This window comes from Bubalus bubalis, chromosome 3 (assembly GCF_019923935.1).
Source record: "Bubalus bubalis isolate 160015118507 breed Murrah chromosome 3, NDDB_SH_1, whole genome shotgun sequence".
Taxonomy (NCBI): Eukaryota; Metazoa; Chordata; class Mammalia; order Artiodactyla; family Bovidae; genus Bubalus; species Bubalus bubalis.
This window is the reverse complement of record NC_059159.1, coordinates 163392965-163412336: the sequence shown is the minus strand read 5'-3', so window position 1 is coordinate 163412336 and position 19372 is coordinate 163392965. Positions and strand designations below refer to the sequence as shown.

The window sequence follows — 19372 nt, the reverse complement described above, 5'->3', positions numbered from 1 at the left end:
TTTTTTTTCTTTTCTTCTTTGTAACTTCTTTGTATTAAAATGTTTTACGTTTCCCAGGCGGATGCCCAAGGTGGCAAAGGGTTGGTCCTAGGCTGATGGCTCTGTCCATCTCCCTGGGCAACCGGATGCCCTTCAGGATCAAGCAGGTACCGCTGGGCTGGGAGGTGGTGGACGTGTGCCGTGAGCGCACCAACATTTCTGGCAGTTCTGCAGAAACAAGGTAAAATCCCCGATCTTCCTCTGCAAGCGGATGAACACAAACCCATCCGCATCCGCTGCCACTTCTGAGCTGCATCTTTTGGAGGGTGTGTGGCAGGCCTTCCCCAAAACCACGGGATGCCAGGCCATCCTGAGCCCTCAAGGTTTTTGATGGGACCCCGCTGCCCTCTGACCAGGAAAAGCAAAGAGTGGTTCCTGTTGCCCTCAAGGCCGTTTGTGTGAAGCTTGTGTGAAAGTTTGCTTCCCCCTGGGTATCTGGCTCACAGGTTGGTAGTGGCAGCCCCACTGGAGGAGAAGTAGGAGTAGGTCAAGATCGGTTACAGGAAGGAAGAACAGCTCACGAGGCTACGGAAACAGGCTGAAAAGAACCTGAGAAGAAAACTGACGAATACGCAGAGGTCCTCAAGACTTTCAGGGTCCTGATCTGCGCTTAATGAAGACTGTGTATTTCTCAAAGGTTAAAAAAAAAAGTTCCTAATTCACTCATATGACTTTCACAATCAGATGATGAACCAGAAAGGATTATTACGTGCATTAATAAATTTAATTTTTGAGAAAATGTTTGTAATTGGCAGGACCCTCTGAAAAGTGGGGTTCAGAGTGGGGGGCTCTTCTTACTATAACTAAAGAGCATCCTGGGTTGGAGATACTTCCTGGGGAAAGTCTTTGAGAGCCTGGAGGCTTAGGGCTGGGCATGAGCAGGAGTTTCCTTTCAATTTCTTTTTTCTTTATTAATGTGGACCACTTTCAAAGTCTTTATTAAATTTGCCACAATATTGCTTCTGTTGTTTATGTTCTGGTTTTTTGGCCCTGAGGCATGTGGGATCCTGGCTCCTCAACCAGGAATCGAACTTGCACCCCATGCACTGGAAGGTGAATTCTCAACAACTGAACCACCAGGAAGGATCCTCCTTTCAATTTCTTTTTTCTTTTTTTTTAATTTTATTTTATTTAACTTTACAATATTGTATTGGTTTTGCCATATATCAAAATGAATCCACCACAGGTATACATGTGTTCCCCATCCTGAACCCTCCTCCCTCCCCATACCCTCCCTCTGGGTCGTCCCAGTGCACCAGCCCCAAGCATCCAGTATCGTGCATCGAACCTGGACTGGCGACTCGTTTCATATATGATATTATGCATATTTCAATGCCATTCTCCCAAATCATCCCACCCTCTCCCTCTCCCACAGAGTCCAAAAGACTGTTCTATACATCAGTGTCTCTTTTGCTGTCTCGTATACAGGGTTATTGTTACCATCTTTCTAAATTCCATATATATGCGTTAGTATACTGTATTGGTGTTTTTCTTTCTGGCTTACTTCACTCTGTATAATAGGCTCCAGTTTCATCCACCTCATTAGAACTGATTCAAATGTATTATTTTTAATGGCTGAGTAATACTCCATTGTGTATATGTACCACAGCTTTCTTTCCATTCATCTGCTGATGAATGGAAACCTGGACATCTAGGTTGCTTCCATGTCCTGGCTATTATAAACAGTGCTGCGATGAACAATGGGATACACGTGTCTCTTTCCCTTCTGGTTTCCCCAGTGTGTATGCCCAGCAGTGGGATTGCTGGATCATAAGGCAGTTCTCTTTCCAGTTTTTTAAGGCATCTCCACACTGTTCTCCATAGTGGCTGTACTAGTTTGCATTCCCACCAACAGTGTAAGAGGGTTCCCTCTTCTCCACACCCTCTCCAGCATTTATTGCTTGTAGACTTTTGGATCGCAGCCGTTCTGACTGGCATGAAGTGGTACCTCATAGTGGTTTTGATTTGCATTTCTCTGATAATGAGTGATGTTGAGCATCTTTTCATGTGTTTGTTAGCCATCTGTATGTCTTCTTTGGAGAAATGTCTATTTAGTTCTTTGGCCCATTTTTTGATTGGGTCATTTATTTTTCTGGAATTGAGCTGTAGGAGTTGCTTGTATATTTTTGAGGTAAGTTGTTTGTCAGTTGCTTCATTTGCTATTATTTTCTCCCATTCTGAAGGCTGTCTTTTCACCTTGCTTATAATTTCCTTTGTTGTGCAGAAGCTTTTAAGTTTAATTAGGTCCCATTTGTTTATTTTTGCTTTTATTTCCAATATTCTGGGAGGTGGGTCATAGAGGATCCTGCTGTGATGTATGTTGGAGAGTGTTTTAACTATAAAAAACATGGAACGCTTCACGAATTGGCATGTCATCCTTGTGCAGGGGCCATGCTAATCTCTGTATCGCTCCAATTTTAGTATGTGTGCTGCCAAAGCGAGCACCCTCCTTTCAATTTCTGACTTTCTTCTCTGAGTATCTCCAACCCTTAGCAAATTTCTTTGCAATTTTTTTTTTCTCAGAGAAAAACTCTTTTCTGTCTTGTGTTTTCCTTTGGGTCCCTGTTTTCGTCTTTTGAAAATCTGCTCATCTTTTAGGGTCTAGTTTGAAGGCTTCCTCCTGAATGATTTCTCTCTTGTTCTGGGCAGCTGAAAGGCCCCCTAATGTGAACTACCACCCCCCCCCCACCCCCATAGGATTTTGTTTAAAGCAGAGAAATGCTTCTTAAAAACTCGACTGGTCTAGAAGCCACAGTCCTTCCTGCATCTTGGCAGAGGCTACAAATGCGGCGGGTGGTTGAAGGAAGTCATGGAGTCTCCTTGCCTGGAACTTCCCCCTTAGGCCACCCTAGACAGGTCCTGGGAGCTAACCTGAGGTAACTTCAGGCTCATTTCCCAGGAAAGTTGGAAAGTTGGTCTCTAGAAAGCCATTTCTAGGGTATTCTGGAGTCATTGTGTTCTAAAAGACCGGAGGTAAGCGTAATGAACTGCACCCAACAATGTAAGGGGCATGCATTTAAGGTTGTACACTTGAGTTATACAAAATGTAAGACTATTACAAGGATTTTTATTATTAGGATCTGTGGGGAAAAGATCCACTTGATTCTACACTGGTCAAACTATTCCCCAAGTACTGTGTTCAGTCTGGGGCATAAATAACTCTTTAAGTAGATATAGATTACAAGAACAACAATAATAAAACACAAAGTAGTTACCCACTCCAGTGTTCTTGCCTGGAGAATCCCAGGGACGGGGGAGCCTGGTGGGCTGTCGTCTCTGGGGTCGCACAGAGTTGGACACGACTGAAGCGACTTAGCAGCAGCAGCAGCAGTTACCCGGAATGGTGAGACTCAAAGCTACATCCTAGAATGCCATAAGGAGAGGGAGTCCAGCTCAGATAAGCTTTGATTTGTGAAAAGGCAGATCTGGTAAGCTGAGAAGGTAGGGGTCCTGAAGAGCCAGTGTGCTCACAAAGTTACAGTCATACCTACTGTTCTTGCTGCCTGGCACCATTTACCCTGCTGATAAAAATGTTGCCCTGTATCATGAATCCCTCCTTCCTGGCTCAGTCCTTGGGGTTTGGGTGAGGCTGACCCCACACTCAGGCTGAGCTCTGGTAGCTCCAGGCTATTTATTGATCCTATTATCCAGGACCATGGCGTGGCTATGGGTACCTCTGTCCCGAGGGAGAAAAAGTTTTGAGGCTTTTGTGTCACTTCTGGGGAAGAGAAGCTTTCTCTGTCCTTTGGATTTGAAGCTGAAATGCTGTAAGAACTGATCTGCAGCAGCTATCATGTAGGAATGCAGTGAAAACCTGAAGAACAGAGCAAGCAGAGCTAAGAGAGAGAAACTGGATTCCAGGGGCACTGTTGGCGTTTGGTCAAGTCACACCTTAAGTCAGATCTGTCGGTGCACCTCTCAGATTATGGGAGTCAACAACTTCCAGTTTTGCTTTCAACATTTTGGATCATAGGAAGTCATGTGAACCAAAAGTCTCCCAAGTAGTATGCAGCAGGGAAGTGAAGCAGAGGGACTCAGGAAAGAGCAACTCTGACAGCAGCTGGTGAGTTGGTAATATGGAGAGCTAGTCTGTTTGGGAAGGTGCAGGTGACTTGATTTAGATGATGTTTGACAACCTGTGTTTTATCTGAGCGTCTAAGGTCTATGGCCTGTCAGCCCAATACTATGCAATATTGGCAAATTATTGATGTACATAAGAAGTAACTGCCATGATGACAAAGAATAATTTGATTTTAAAAAATTACCCGTGAGTACTTAGGGTTTCTTCCACAAACCTGCCAGAGAAAATCAAAGCATAAGAAATCTTTTTAACTGGCTAATACATGCCATTACCCACTTTGGCACAGACTCAATGTTTCTCACTCATATCCATTTGAAAACCACTGTGGGAGCAAGTCAGTGCAACGTGGGGTGACATCAGAGTCCAGGAGACAGTCACTATGGGAGAGTCACCTGGGGATAGATCATCCAGGAGCCATGGATCCCTTGAATGAACAGGAAATGAGACATGTAGGGAGGTGACTAATCTGAGGATTGTCTACATTGGCTTCCTCCAAGGATGAGTAGCTGAGCTGAATGTTAACCCCCACCGGCAACTGAGGACAGACAGTGACTGACTCCAATCCTCCTTCCTTCTTCCAACATGTAGAATACTTGCTAGGTACCAAGAGTTGTTCCAGATATAAGGATAGCTGGTTAATATGGCATTCACAGCCTTGAGTCTAATGGGAAGGACAGACAATTAAATGCTGAAAAGTCACTTATAGGGAAACTTTGGAAGTAGAAATGTATACTTAATATTGGTGGATTTCACTGTAAATTTTGTGTGTATGCAGTCACTCCAGTCGTGTCTGGACTCTATGTGACTCCATGGACTGTTGCTCACCAGGCTCCTCTGTCCATGGGATTTTCCAGGCAAAAATACTAGCGTGGGCTGCCATTTCCTACTCCAGGGAATCTTCCCGACCCAAGGATTGAACCTGCGATTCCTGCCTCTCCTGCATTGGCAAATGGATTCGTTACTACTGTGCTACCTGGGAATCCCATGTAAAGTATACTTGAGTTTAAACAACAACAACAAAAACAGACAGGAAAAAATAAAACAGAATCATCTAAAAGTGGAACTGGAAATCCATGCAGGGTATTATCAGAGCACCAAAATAGAGGTTATTTGTGTAAGATATAAAGCTGATTGTGATCAGATTAATAAATGCATGAAAGAGCCGATGCACCTACAACCCATGAAAGCAGAAAGAGAGGCTCTTCAAAACAGTGAACTTTCTACTTGGAACACTAGAATAACCTCAAGTTCAGAGATATCAGGGGCAGGGAGAAGGAACTGATATGATGGTGCTGCTGCCGCCGCCAAGTTGCTTCAGTCGTGTCCAACTCTGCGACCCCACGGACGATGAGCTGGTAATTAATTCATGAGCTGCAAACATCTGCGCCCATTCCCTGCCTTAGAAGTGGTGGATCCTGGATTTTTTCCCCCAAGTGAAAATTTTAAGTAAAGCTTATTTTTTACTAAATAAGATGAGAGTAATGATACCTGAGGCTCCCAGAGAAGGCACTGGAGCCAGAGAAAGTAGCCAGTGTACACTTTTTCCCTTCCACCCTCAAAACCATTAGAGCTAGGACCACTGAAACCAAATCTCTATGTACTCTTAAGAAAGCAGGGATTCTCACCTGGCCTTGGGAAATATATCCGAACTTCTTATTCTAAATAGATGAAACTCTCATGTGAAAACTAACAGGCATTCAAAAAGCATGAAACAAATGAGGAAAACCAACAGAAGTGTCATCCAATGCTACAAATAAACAAACGACCTGCTGATGAAAGTGTTAATCAAGAAAGCAAAGAACTTTGAAATACCATAGTTGGGGGACTTCCCTGGCAGTCCAGTGGTTAAAACTCTGAGGTTTCACTGCAGGGGGCACAGATGGCACCCCACTCCAGTACTCCTGCCTGGAAAATCCCATGGACGGAGGAGCCTGGTAGGCTGCAGTCCATGGGGTCGCTAAGAGTCGGACACGACTGCGCGACTTCACTTTCACTTTTCAATTTAATGCATTGGAGAAGGAAATGGCAACCCACTCCAGTGTTCTTGCCTGGAGAATCACAGGGACGGGTGGGCTGCCGTCTCTGCGGTCGCACAGAGTCGGACACGACTGAAGCGACTTAGCAGCAGCAGCAGCAGCAGGGAACCCAGATCCTGCATGTCATGAGGGCATGGGCAAAAAAAGAAAGTTAAAATATGATAGTTGGTATACTTGAGGAAGTCAAGAAGTTCCATTTACAGAAATAAAGGCATTCTATAAAAAGAAAGAGTTCTTGGAAATTCATGCTTGGGAAAAACATGAATGCGGAAATAAAAAAGTATTTCAACGGATGGACTGAAGAGCAGAAAAGGGATGAATGAAGACGAAATTGTGAACAGAAAGACTGTAAGAGCTGTCTTCCATACTCAGTGAATAAACACAAAGAAGATGATGAGAATAAAATAAATCCTGAGCCATGGAAGCTATAGGCAAACTTTTAGAAGCTGTCTACCATCATTCCAGAAGAGGGAAATAGAATCAAGAGAACAAAAGAATCAATGAATCAAAAGGAAAAAAATGTCTCTGCTGAAAAAAGGCTCAAATCTACAAATTGAAAGGGTTCAATGAGGGCTGGGCGAGAATGATGAAAAACTACATCCTCATGAAATTTCTGAATTCCAAGGATAGACAGAAAACCCCCAAAGCTTGGGTTGAGCAGCACTAGAGACACATTACCTGGAAGGAATCAAATCAGTCTGTGGTTCTCATCAGCAACGCTAATACAGAAGACAAAATTCTAAGAAAAGATTCTTTTGAACCCAGCTTCTAGATGCTGTTACCCTATCATTTAATTATTGTGAATTCAGAATTCTCAACTCAGTTAATCTTTAAGTAAATAAATGATGGGAACAAAAATCAAGATATATTTGGACATGCAAACATTCTGAAAGTTTACCATCCAGGAACCACTTTCTGAAAGAGATACTCAGATGTACTAGAAGCTGAAGAAGGAGGAAGAGGAGGAGCAGGAGGGTGAAATAGGAAGCCACAGGGCACAAAACTCAGCAAAGAAATCAGTAAAACCTGTGGCTAAGCCCATTGCAAAATAATTGAGTACAGTATTTCTATTTTAAAGATTGTACTATTTGCTAAGGTCAGTGATGGGTCTTCACTGTTGGCTGGTTCTCATTAAGCAAGGCATAGCTCCATCAGCCTTCAGAGCTGTTGTGAGCTTCCTCAGCAACTGTGTCAGTCATGGTTAGATGCGCCCCACTTCTCAGGGCTGTGGGTGCCTGCAAGGGTCCTCAGGCCGATTCTTGGTCCGGAAATGGGCTGTCAGCAGGCTTCCTTTTGGGGTTTGTGGAACAAACATACCAACAGCTGAGGCTTCCACTTGTGAAGCAGGTGACTCTGTGTGTGTGTGTGTGAGAGAGAGAGAGAGAGACAGAGATAGAGAGAGAGAGAGAAAGAGAGAGAGAGAGAGAGACTGGGTGGCAGAGCCCTAGTCTTGCTTGGTGTTACCCCTGCTACCAAGGGGAGGGGGAAGGGGCAAGGATGGGCCAATACTATGCCAGCTGCTCTCTGAGCTTCAGCTGGAATGTCTGAAGTTTGCTTCCAAATCCACATCTTCCAGGGCCTTCCCTGGTGATCCAGTGGTTAAGACTTTGCCTTCCAATACAGGAGGTGCAGGTTGGATGCCTGGTTGAGGAATTAAGATCTCATATGCCTTGAGGCCAAAAACCAAAACATAAAACGTTAAGCGATATTGTAACAAACTCAATAAAGACTTTAAAAATGGTCCACATTTTTAAAAAATTCCAAATCTTCTGTAAGAGTACACTTACCAGTGTAAAGTGGGGAGGGGCCACTGCTCTGCTGAGTCATCCCTTCCCACCCATGTCTGCTTTGCTTTTCTGAGAACCCTGGTGTCCGGATGGCTTCTAGCACCGTCAGATGTAACAGCCAATAGTCTATTTGTTGCCCAAGCTCCACAAACTAACTGCAGGTAGGATGTTTGGTTTGTGTGTGTGTTCGGGGGAGGGAGAGGCATGTGGAGGAAGGCAGGATAATCCCGCTTGCTGTTTCTCCCATCGCAATGAAGTGTCTGAGAGTCATTGAGCTTCTAAGAATGACAAGTTTACCTGCACTTGACTTAGAGATGGTCAGCAGCAGGACTTTTCTCCATAGAGACAGGTTCCTGCTATCGGTCTGGACAAATCTGCTTAAGAGGTTGACTCCATCCTGGGAGGGTCAATGTGGCCTCTTAGAGGTAGCCTGGCGGTGTTCTCAGAGGTCATGTCAGCTAGGGATAGATGTGTGTGAGAAATGTGTGTGACCGTGGAGTGTGGTGTTACAGAGGGGGCTCACTTTTATCGTTTTCAAGCACTCACAGTTTTTCAGCCAGTGTAATTCAGAGGCTTCAAATATTTAAATCATTTGCAAGTTAATGCCAACTTCAAGCAATAAATTCAACACCGAAGCTTATCAAACTCATTACAATTACATATTCAAACCACTCCTGAAATACCCACAGATAAGCAATTTATTTACAATTTGCAGGCCTGCTAGTATTCCCAAGCCAGCCTCTGGAAAAAGCAGTAAGTCATTTCTGGTTAGGAGTGTGATGACCAAGCAAGGGATTTTTCCAGGAAAGTTCCAAGATATTTGGTATCCAACCTCCCTGCCTCCCTTTTCCTTCTGGCTCTGTGTCATGTCGGGATGAGAACCCACCAGGCAAACACCAAGCTTTATATTCTAAGGAATCGCTTCTCGGCCTTTTGGCTAAGATCAAGTGTATATTCTAAGGAGACACGCTGAAGAGCAGCCTGGGGGGAAATGCTAGAGACACTAGAACCAGTGTTCACTTTCCATCTGCCCATACTTCTCCTCTCCACACTCCTGCCTGCCTCACAGGCCGCTCAGGGCTCTCTAGGAATCCCATCCATTTATGTCTCAGGGATTGGGGGATGGGGCTTTCCAAGGGATCTTTCCTATAATTCTGATTTGTCAAGATCCAAAGTTAATGGGGGGGAGTCCTATATGTTAGCGCCTGCCTGGTAAAATAAAAATAGGTACCCACATTTTTTTCTCATTGACTTTTAAAAATCATTTCCATCATGTTTAAATGTACAGCTCAGTGGCATTAAGTACATTCATCTTGTTTGCAACCATCACCACCATCCACCCACAGAATTTTTCATCTTGCAAAAGTGAAACTCTCTACTAATTAAACATCAAGTTCTCATTTCCCTCTTCTCCAAACTCCTACTTCTGTCTCTATGAATTTTCCACCTTATTTAAGTGGAAACTAATAGTTCAGTTCAGTTGCTCAGTCGTGTCTGACTCTTTGCAACTTCATGAATCGCAGCACGCAAGGCCTCCCTGTCCATCACCAACTCCCGGAGTTCACTCAGACTCACGTCCATCGAGTCAGTGATGCCATCCAGCCATCTCATCCTCTGTCGTCCCCTTCTCCTCCTGCCCCCAATCCCTCCCAGCATCAGAGTCTTTTCCAATGAGTCAACTCTTCTCATGAGGTGGCCAAAGTACTGGAGTTTCAGCTTCAGCATCATTCTCTCCAAAGAAATCCCAGGGCTGATCTCCTTCAGAATGGACTGGTTGGATCTCCTTGCAGTCCAAGGGACTCTCAAGAGTCTTCTCCAACACCACAATTCAAAAGCATCAATTCTTCGGCGCTCAGCCTTCTTCACAGTCCAACTCTCACATCCATACATGACCACAGGAAAAACCATAGCCTTGACTAGACAGACCTTTGTTGGCAAAGTAATGTCTCTGCTTTTGAATATGCTATCTAGGTTGGTCATAACTTTCCTTCCAAGGAGTAAGTGTCTTTTAATTTCATGGCTGCAGTCACCATCTGCAGTGATTTTGGAGCCCAAAAAAATAAAGTCTGATACTGTTTCCCCATCTATTTCCCATGAAGTGATGGGACTGGATGCCATGATCTTTGTTTTCTGAATGTTGAACTTATAGTACTTACCCTTTTTTAACTGGCTTATTTCACTTAGCATAACGTCCTCAAGTTTCATCTACAATGTAGCATATGTCAGAATTTACTTCCTTTTCCTAAGATTTTTTTTTAATGTGGACCGTTTTTAAAGTCTTTATTGAATTTTTTACAATATTGCTTCTGCTTCATTTTTTAAAAATCTTATTATTATTATTATTTTTTTTGCCAAAACTTCAGCCATGTGGGATCTTAGTTCCTCCACCAGGGATCAAAGCCTTATTTCCTGCATTGGAAGGCAAAGTCTTAACCACTGGATGGCCAGGGAAGTCCCTACTTCCATTTTAAGGTGAAATAATATTCCATTGTATGTCTCTACTACATTTTGTTTATCCACCCATCCTTTCATGGACATTTGGATTGCTTCCATCCTCTGGCTCATGTGAATAATGCTGCTGTGAACATGGGCATTCTTGGTTGTCAAAGAATGTTTTGATTGTGTAGCAAGATGTATTAAAATAGACTTCAGTATTTCTTAGACTTCGATGATGGGAAACAGGAATAAGTTAGGAAGCTGTCTGGATTATGCACCGGAGACTGCTTGATGTCCCTTAAGATCACTTCCACAATATTGGTCAGTAAACCTCAATATTTTAGGTAGGATTTAAATATTTCATTAATTATATGAAGGCTCACTGATGAGTAAATTACTGTAAAAAACTTTTTAAAGAGAAGTTTAAAGTGTTTTTTTAAGTGTGGAAAATGATAGTTTTTCTGGAGAGCCAGGAAACTGGCATTTGGTGGCCTGAAGCGTGAAGAAGGAGCAGATTATAGTGAACAATATGTACACAGATGAGGAAAATAAAATGCTTTGAACTAGGAAGAAGTGTACTTTTCATTTTTTTCCAACAATTCTTACATGTTGGTACTGGAGTAAATTTGAAAATATTATAATATCTGTACATTATATTAATATGTACAAAAGCTATGCATATAATTAAAAAAAATTTTTAATCACATGTATTTAAAAAATTTTCGCCTTTATCTCCCATCTCTTTTAGTGGACATTTTTGTGGAGGCCATGTGGCAAATCTAATCCAACACAGTTTTCAAAGCTATCTGGTTCACTGATGTCATTTTTTCCTGTTTGAAAGCACTACTGCATACTTAATTGGGTGTGTATCTCTCTGGACATTTTATATTTTACTGGGATTTAGGAGATAGAAGAGAGAGCTCTTTCAGAATTTATGATGCCATCTTGAAACCCAAAGTCATTTTTTTCTTGGATGAAGTCATTAAAATCTTGATATCATGGGAAAAAAGGTTCTCTGTAAATTCTCTTTTAGAAGACAGTAGTGTACTGACTGTGCTCTCTTAAAAGAAGAAAGCTTTTCTTAAGCTAAATATTTTCTTGGTAATAATCTCACTGCCAAAATTAATTAACACTGGTTCAATATTCTCTTTTAATTCTAGAGACAAGTACTGATAAGATAATTTTTCATTGTGTGACTCCATGAACTTACCATTGGGTAGGATGTAGTTTGTTTTTACAAAAAATATTTGTTTGAAAACAAAAAATGAGCCAATAAAAAGAACTGATGAAAGTCACACAATCTAATGTAGGATATAAGTGCATCATGTATTGTTACTAACATAAAATTTTCAAAATTTAGAAAGACTCCAAGCTTCCAATTCAGGAGACACAGGTTTAGGGAGCTAAGATTTTACATGCCACGAGACTCAGCCAAAAGATAAAAAAAAAAATTTAAAAAACCCCAAATGGTGCACAACCCTCTAGAATAAAATAATCTTCAGAAGGGCTACTACAGAACACCTAAGACCCCATTGAAAAGACACCCAGTAATCTGTTGTCCATTTCCAAGTTTTGGATATTTTTTCCCTGACATCACCAATTAAAAATGTATATGGCTTCCCTGGTGGCTCAGATGGGAAAGAATCTGCTTGCAATGTGGGAGACCTGGGGTTCATTCCTGGGTTGGGAAGATCCCTGGAGGAAGGCATGGCAACCCACTCCAGTATTCTTGCCTGGAGAATCTCCATGGACAGAGGAGCCTGGGGAAGAGGGGGTGGGGTTTACAGCCCATGGAGTCGCAAAGAGTTGGACCCGACTGAGTGACTAAGCACAAACACAATAACCTCTACACATACACATATTTATAAACACATGTACACAAATGTATTAAAATGTATGTATTTTTTTGGCACGGGAGCATGGCAGAGAAGAAGAGGTACAGGTTGGTGAAAATGTCCTGAATGTATTTTTGTTGAAACAATGACATGATTTCAAAGTTCATGGAAAGCGGAGCTTAAAGGCACTGTCTAAATAATAGGAGATAGCTTGCACTACCTGCCCTGTCCATAGTACTCCCCAAAGCAGGCTCTTATCTTTGCTGAGCAAAGAATAATTAGCAAGGAAGCCTGATGCAAAGGGCCTAGGAAGTTTATTTTTAACCACTTCTTTTTAAGGCTGCACAGCAAGTTGAACCCTTATATGGGTGTGGTCCTGGGTGGTTAGGGTGAGAGCAAGCCCATGGCACAGAGACAAAGCCAGTGAGGATATGGGTGAAGAAGTGGAGGGGGCCGCTGCTGTTGGGGGTGCTCCACAGACACCTAAAAACGGACACCTCAAGCTGAAAACGTTCAACTCGAACTTATTTTTTCTTTCCCTGCAGCCAGCCTCTCCCTATCCCAGCTTGCCACAACCCCCTTTGTGTGACTCCCACCGCCATCAACCCAGCTGCCCAAACCGAAAGTTTCGGTGACATCTGTAATTTCTCTGTGCTTGTCCACCACAGTCCACTGCTCATAAGATCCAGTGGATTCCACCCAATACTACTCTCACTTGTTACTTCCCTCCACACTCAGAGCCACTGCTCCGCTCATTCTCTCCACACTCAGAGCCACTGCTCCGCTCCGGGTCGTGTCCTCTCCTGCCTGGATCTCTGAACCAGCTCTGGGCGGGCTCCCTGCCTCCCGGGCCAATTTCCCAGTCCTACAGAGCCAATCCGGGGAGACTTTCCTGATGAGATCCCGGTGACGGCTTCTCAGCAACCTCCTTTCCTGGGTTTATGAGTTCTTCTTTATCTCCGCAGCTCACTGCCTCTGTCCAACTGTCCGTTCTCCCTCTAAGGAGGTCTCCCCATTTCTAGAATGCGCGCTCTCTAGTCTAGCCCCACGCCTCTCACCGCTTAGATTCCTCTCTGGGCCCTTCTCACCCCCAGGTCTTCGCTTACATCTTCCTGAAGCCTCTCTGACGCCCCAAGCTGACTGTCCCCGGAGTAGCAGGAAGTCCTACCAGCTCTGAAGCCACTGACGGTCTTGTCGCCTGGTCAAGCCTGTCGCCAGGGTGCCCTGGACCGAGGGCTTTTCGCCCTTGGAGCTCCAGCCACCTCACCCAGCTCTCTTTCAGCTCCTGTTCCTTCTGCCCCTCACCCCTCTTCCTTTGCCACCCCGGGAGTGCCTCCCTGAGCCCCTAGGATCCCGCGATCGTTCCACAGGCTTAGGGCACGGGACACGTTTTCTCCCGGGCAGTCGGGAACTCTACGTTCGGGGTGTCACTAGGCCGGGCCCGCCGGGTGTCCCTGGGCCCTCAGCGCCCGGCGCGCAGCAGGTGCACAGCCGGTGCAGGAGCGATTGCCTGAAGGAGCATTCTCCGGGGCGCGGGCCTGCTGGGGAGGAAGGGCCCGCGCGCCGCTCCCCAAGCCCGGGACCCCGCTGCACCCTCCGCTCCCCCGTGCGGCGCCGGAAGCGCCCAGCCAGGTCCCCTCCCCGGGGCGCCAGCCGCCTTATCTCGGCGCCTCGGGGCCTCAGGAGGAGTCCAGGCGCGCCGGGAAGGAGGCGGCGGCGGCATGGCCAGGGGACCCTGGGGCGTCGGCATTCCGCTAGGCCGCCTGCTGCTGCCGCTGCTGCTGCTGCTCAGCCTAGCCCGAGGCGCGCCCCGAGCGTGGAGCCAGGACGGTGAGTGCGGGCGCGGCGCGGGCGCGGCGCTCCCCCGCCCCTGGGCCGGGCTGGCGCGGAGCCGGGAGTGGGGCTCAGGTCGGAGATCGGGAGGGCGGGGCTCCGAGATACTGGTGGGCTTCCCCAGCTGCCTTCCCCGCCCCCGCACAGGGGCTGCGGGGAGCTGAGTGCCCTGCGGCCGGGTCCGCGCCCCCCGGGGATCTGACGCGAGCGGGGGCTGGGCGCGAGCGGGGGGTGGGGGCGCCCCCTGGGAGAGCCGCGCCCTGCGCGAGAGGGCGTGGAAGGGCGTTCCGCCTGCACTGTCACGCTTCCGGCCCCGCTGTGGCTTTTGCGCGACAAATTCTTGACCCTGGAGCAGTTTTCTTCCTGCCTTTTAATTTTTGACATTTGATGAAGAACCGGGTGCTAATATGGTGATAAAGAAGTGTAAGGAAGTTTATGGGAATAAAGCACTCATTAATCAGTTGATTCATTTAACAGATGAATGGTCCTTGAATAGTTTTCCTGAGAAGGATGTGAGGTCCCAGTGCTGGCCCTCATTGACCTCATAGTCGTGTCCGACTCTTTGCCACCCCATGAACTGTAGCCGGCCTGGCTCCTCTGTCCATGGGATTCTCCAGGCAAGAATACTGGAGTGGGTTGCCATGCCCTCCTCCAGGGGATCTTCCCAACCCAGGGATGGAACCCAGGTCTCCCTCATTGCAGGCAGATTCTTTATGTCTGAGCCACCAGGAAGCCCATTCTGGAGAAGACACAAGCAAATAATCCATTTCCATGCAGTTGGAGTAGTAGCTTGCCAGGCTCCTCTGGTCATGAAATTCTCCAGGGAGTGGGTTGCCAGTTCCTTCTCCAGGGGAATCCTCCCAACTCAGGGATCGAACCCTGGTCTCCTGAATTACAGGCAGATTCTTTACTGCCTGAGCCACCAGGTAAGCCCTAGAACCCCATCAGTGCTCTGAAAAGTTGAATGGTCAGAAGAGGGAGAGACTACATCTGAATAAGGGAATCCGGTGGCACCGTGGATGAGGTGACCCTTAAATGGGGCCAAAACAAGTAGATAATATTCGATATGGGAAGCTGAGGAAAAGGCATCCCAGCTCATCGCAGAGGGCACAGTCAGCTCTCCACTGAGAATGAATGAGTGGATGAATGAATCCCAGATGGAGGGGACAAAGTAAGAAAGCACGTGGAGGCACAAAAGCACAGGGTCTGCATTTCCGTGTAGAAGTGTAGAAGGTGGGTGGAAAATGGGGGCAGAACAGCAGGTTGGATTTCACCAGAAGGCAGTGCGTTATAGTTGGCAGACTCAGGCATTCAGACTTAGATGTTTCTGGGCAGTGAGGAGCCATTGATAATCACTGCAGGTTTAGTACAGGGAGTGAGTGATATAAAAAATGGTACAGGGGAGACTCTTCTGTTGGTCCAGTGGGTAAGACTCCATGCTTCCACAACAGAGGGCATGGATTCAACCCCTGACTGGGGAACTAAGATCCCACATGCCAGGCAGTGCAGCCGAAAAAAGAGGTATAAGGAAAGCGTCTAGCTTCCCTAATAAAATGAAACAGTCATCCTGTGAAGTGAAGTGAAGTGAAGTAAATCAAACAGTCATCCTGTAGTGGATGGCAAATACCATGTAAGGAGATGCTCAGAGACTCTGTGGCTCCTACTCTTGTTCCCCCCAATTCTCTTCACCTTGGGACTTTCACTATCCCCGGATGGTATTTTTCTTGGTTGGCGAATCTTCTGAAGTGCCCCCCCCCCTTTTTTTAACATCAGATGCTCTGATGGGCTTTCTAACTTCCTTCTCTAACTTGGTCTCCCACAGCAGTGTAGCTAAAAGCTTGCAGATGCTTGGAGCATACTTCAGAATCTCTATGTGAAGACAGTAGCCTTGGAAACTGTCCGCTGTGTTCCCATTGACTTGCTGGGCTCAGATGTTGACCGAAGTAACTACATAAGCCCAGCCATCTGCAACTGCTTAACTGCTGTGGTGTGAATCTTGGGAAATGGAAGTCAGGGTTGAGGTTGAGCCTCCTCTCCCTATGTCAGCATTTTCCCATCCTTTACAACCGTGGAGAACCTGGTGTGATCAAGGGCAGGTTTCCTTGTGGTAGACAGTGTGGGAACTGACTGGAGGCTTACAGGCTGTTGAGGAAGTTGTTACATCTGTTCTAAAAGCCCTGACTCTTGGCCCCACAGTCATAACAGCAGGAAATGAGGACTGTGTGTAGATGATAAGGTGGAAAGGGAAGGACTTAATGACAGATGTTAAGGTTCAAGGGAACCAAAGAGGGAAGATGGAACACTACAGGTTTGGGGCGGGTTGATTTGGTATATGGTTCTATAGTGCTATAGTGCTCCGTCATGTCCTACTCTTTGCGACCCCGTGGACTGTAGCCCACCAGGTTTCTTGCCTGATTTCCCTGGAGTGGGTTGCCATTTCCCGCTCCAGGGATCTTCATGACCCAAGGATTGAACCCGCCTCTCTGCATCTCCTGCATTGGGCAGGCAGGCTCTTTACCACTGGTGCTACCTGAGAAGCCCCATATGGTTCCATTGCTGTTCAGTTGCTAAGTCATGTTTGACTGTTTGTTGACCCCATGGACTGCAGCACACCGGGCTTCCATGTCCTCACTATTTCCCGGAGTTTGCTCAAACTAATGTCCACTGAGTTGGTGATGCTATCCAACCATCTTATCCTCTGTACCCTCCTTCTCCTCCAGCCCTCAGTTTTTCCCAGCCTTAGGGTCTTTTTCAATGAGTCAGCTCTTCACATCAGGCGGCCAAAGTTTTGGAGTTTCAGCTTCAGCATCAGTCCTTCCAATGAATATTCAGGGTTGATCTCCTTTAGGATTGACTGGTTGGATCTCCTTGTAGTCCAAGGGACTCTCAAAAGTCTTCTCCAACACCACAGTTCGAATGCATCAGTTCTTCGGCCCTCAGTCTTCTTTATGGTGCCACTTTCATATATGGTTCTATAGGAGGACAAAAAAAGATTTGGGAAGAAAGATGCTTTGTTGTTTTGGAGATCCTGAATTTGAGGTGATGTTAGGAATTTGGAGAGATGAAATCAACAGGGAACTGAGACGGTGGACAGTAAGTGTCTGCAGTGATGGTGACTCAGTGGTCACTTGAAGCCTTGAGGCTGATAAGACTAAGAGGACCAAGGACAGATTCTTTTTGGTTTTTGTTTTTTTCCAATTTTTTCATTATTTATTTTTAATTGAAGGATAATCACAATATTCTGTTGATTTCTTCCATACATCAACATGGATGTTCCCTTCCTTGCGAGCCTCCATTCCACCTCCTGCCACATCCCACCCCTCTAGGTTGTCACAGAGCCCCAGTTTGAATTCTCTGAGTCATACAGCAGATTCCCACTGGCTATCTACTTTACATATGTTAGTGTATATGTTTCCACGCTACTCTCTCCGTTCGTCCCACCCTCTTCTTCCTACCCATATATGTGTCCATAAGTCTGTTCTATTTTTGCATCTCTACTGCTACCCTGCAAATAACCTATTCATCAGTACCGTTTTTCTAGGTTCCATCAATATGTGTTAATATACGATATTTGCTTTTCTCTTTCTGACTTACTTCACTCTGTATAATAGGCTCTAGGTTCATCCACCTAATTAGCACTGACTCAAATGTGTTCCTTTTTATGGCTGAGTAATATTCCATTGTATATATGTACCACAGCTTTTTCATCCATCTGTTGATGGACACCTAGGTTGCTTCCCTGTCCTAGCTATTGTAAATAGTGTTGCAATGAACAGTGGAGTACATGTGTCTTTTTCATTTATGGTTTTCTCAGGGTGTATGCCCAGTAGTGGGGTTGTTGGATCATATGGTAGTTTTATTTGTAGTTTTTAAAGAAGTCTCCATACCGTCTTCCATAGTGGCTGTATCAATTTACATTCCCACCAACAGTGCAAGGGGGTTCCCTTTTCTCCACACCCTCTCCAGCATTCACTATTGGTAGATTTTTTTGAAGATGACCATTCTGACCAGTATGAGGTGATATGTCATTGTAGTTTTGATTTGCACTTCTCTAATAGTGAGTGACGTTGAGCTTCTTTTGATGTGTTTAGTAGCCTTTGAGGACAGATTCTTGGAAAGACTAAGTTCAAATGGTACCTGTGGAGGAGAAGGAGCAGCGCCCACATAGGTCAAAGGAAAACTGAACTAGAAGAGCATTGAGGAAACCAGGAGAATGGGAGCCAAGGGCGTGGAGACTGAGAACAAGTCTTTAGTTTTGGTGACTCTGTCAGTGGGAGCCAGAGCTAGCTGAGCAGTGAGAGTGAGAGCCAGATGCAGAGGGCTCAAATGAATGCAGGACCTTGTCTACAGAGTAGATACTCTTTAAAGAAGATCAAAGCAAATAGGAGATTGTGTTCAGTTGGGCTGGCCAGGTCAGTGCAAGATATTCTCTTTTTTTTGGCCAGGAGAACAGTGGTAAAGCTGTCTCCAGCACATTTTATTTCTATTTTTATTGGACTGTAATTACCTTAGGATGCTTTGTTAGTTTCTGCTGTACAATGAAGTGAATCAGCTGTATGTATGCATATATCCCCTCCCCCATAGACCTCCGCCCCACTCCCGTCCCTCTAGGTCATCACAGAGCGTGAGCTGAGCGTCTTAAGCTTTATAGCAGCTTCTCACTAGCTATCTGTTTTACACATGGTAGTGTACATATGTCAATCCTAATTTCCCTACTCATCCCATCTTCCCCTCCCTCCTGTGTCCACATCTGTTCTCTACATCTGTGTCAGTATTCCTGCACTGGAAAGAGGTTCATCAGTACATCTAACACATTTTAGAATGAGATGAATTATCCAGTAGAGTGAGAAACTGAAAATGTAAAAAAAAAAATGAGAGTTACTGGAGAAGGTCGAAAAGCAAAGGTGGTCTACAAGTGGAAATCTTCATAAGGAGAGGGGAAGGAAGGAGAAGAATGGAGACCTGCTCTTGCCTTCCCCTACAGCTGGCTACTTAGTGAGTGGTGTGCAGTTTTCAAAACCAGCCCAATTGTCCTCCTTCTTGGAGGCCCCTTGGAGTTTTCCAGTTCCCTTTGCAGCACCAGAGACACCACACACATGCCTCTGTGCTATATTGTGTGGGACACTACACACTTAAGGAAGTATCTATACATACACATATGTACACATACATATCTATATAATACCTTTGCCCTATACGCTTACGCCATATTGCAGTGTAATTGTTTACTAGTGTGAGAGGTCCTTGTGAGTAGGGACTGTGGCTTGTATTCGGAATCTGGTATGGAAATAAATGAAGACTACTCCATGAGAATAGGCAAAGGCG

The 19372-nt window shown here is 45.4% G+C and overlaps 1 protein-coding gene and 1 non-coding gene across 2 annotated transcripts in view; one reads left to right on the top strand and one right to left on the bottom strand.

Annotated features, from left to right (window-relative positions):
* Window positions 1-2380: 2380 nt before the first annotated feature.
* On the bottom strand, window positions 2381-2484 carry LOC112584049. The gene has a single exon (XR_003108408.3). It is a non-coding gene; the product is annotated as a U6 spliceosomal RNA (small nuclear RNA).
* Window positions 2485-12894: 10410 nt separating this feature from the next.
* The window catches only part of SUSD1 (sushi domain containing 1), a 136170-nt gene continuing 129692 nt past the window's right edge, over window positions 12895-19372 (top strand). Inside the window, exon 1 of the mRNA XM_044940451.2 lies at window positions 12895-14044. Coding sequence (XP_044796386.2) covers window positions 13936-14044 — 109 coding nt within the window. The 5' untranslated portion in view covers window positions 12895-13935. The remainder of the gene's footprint in view (window positions 14045-19372) is intronic.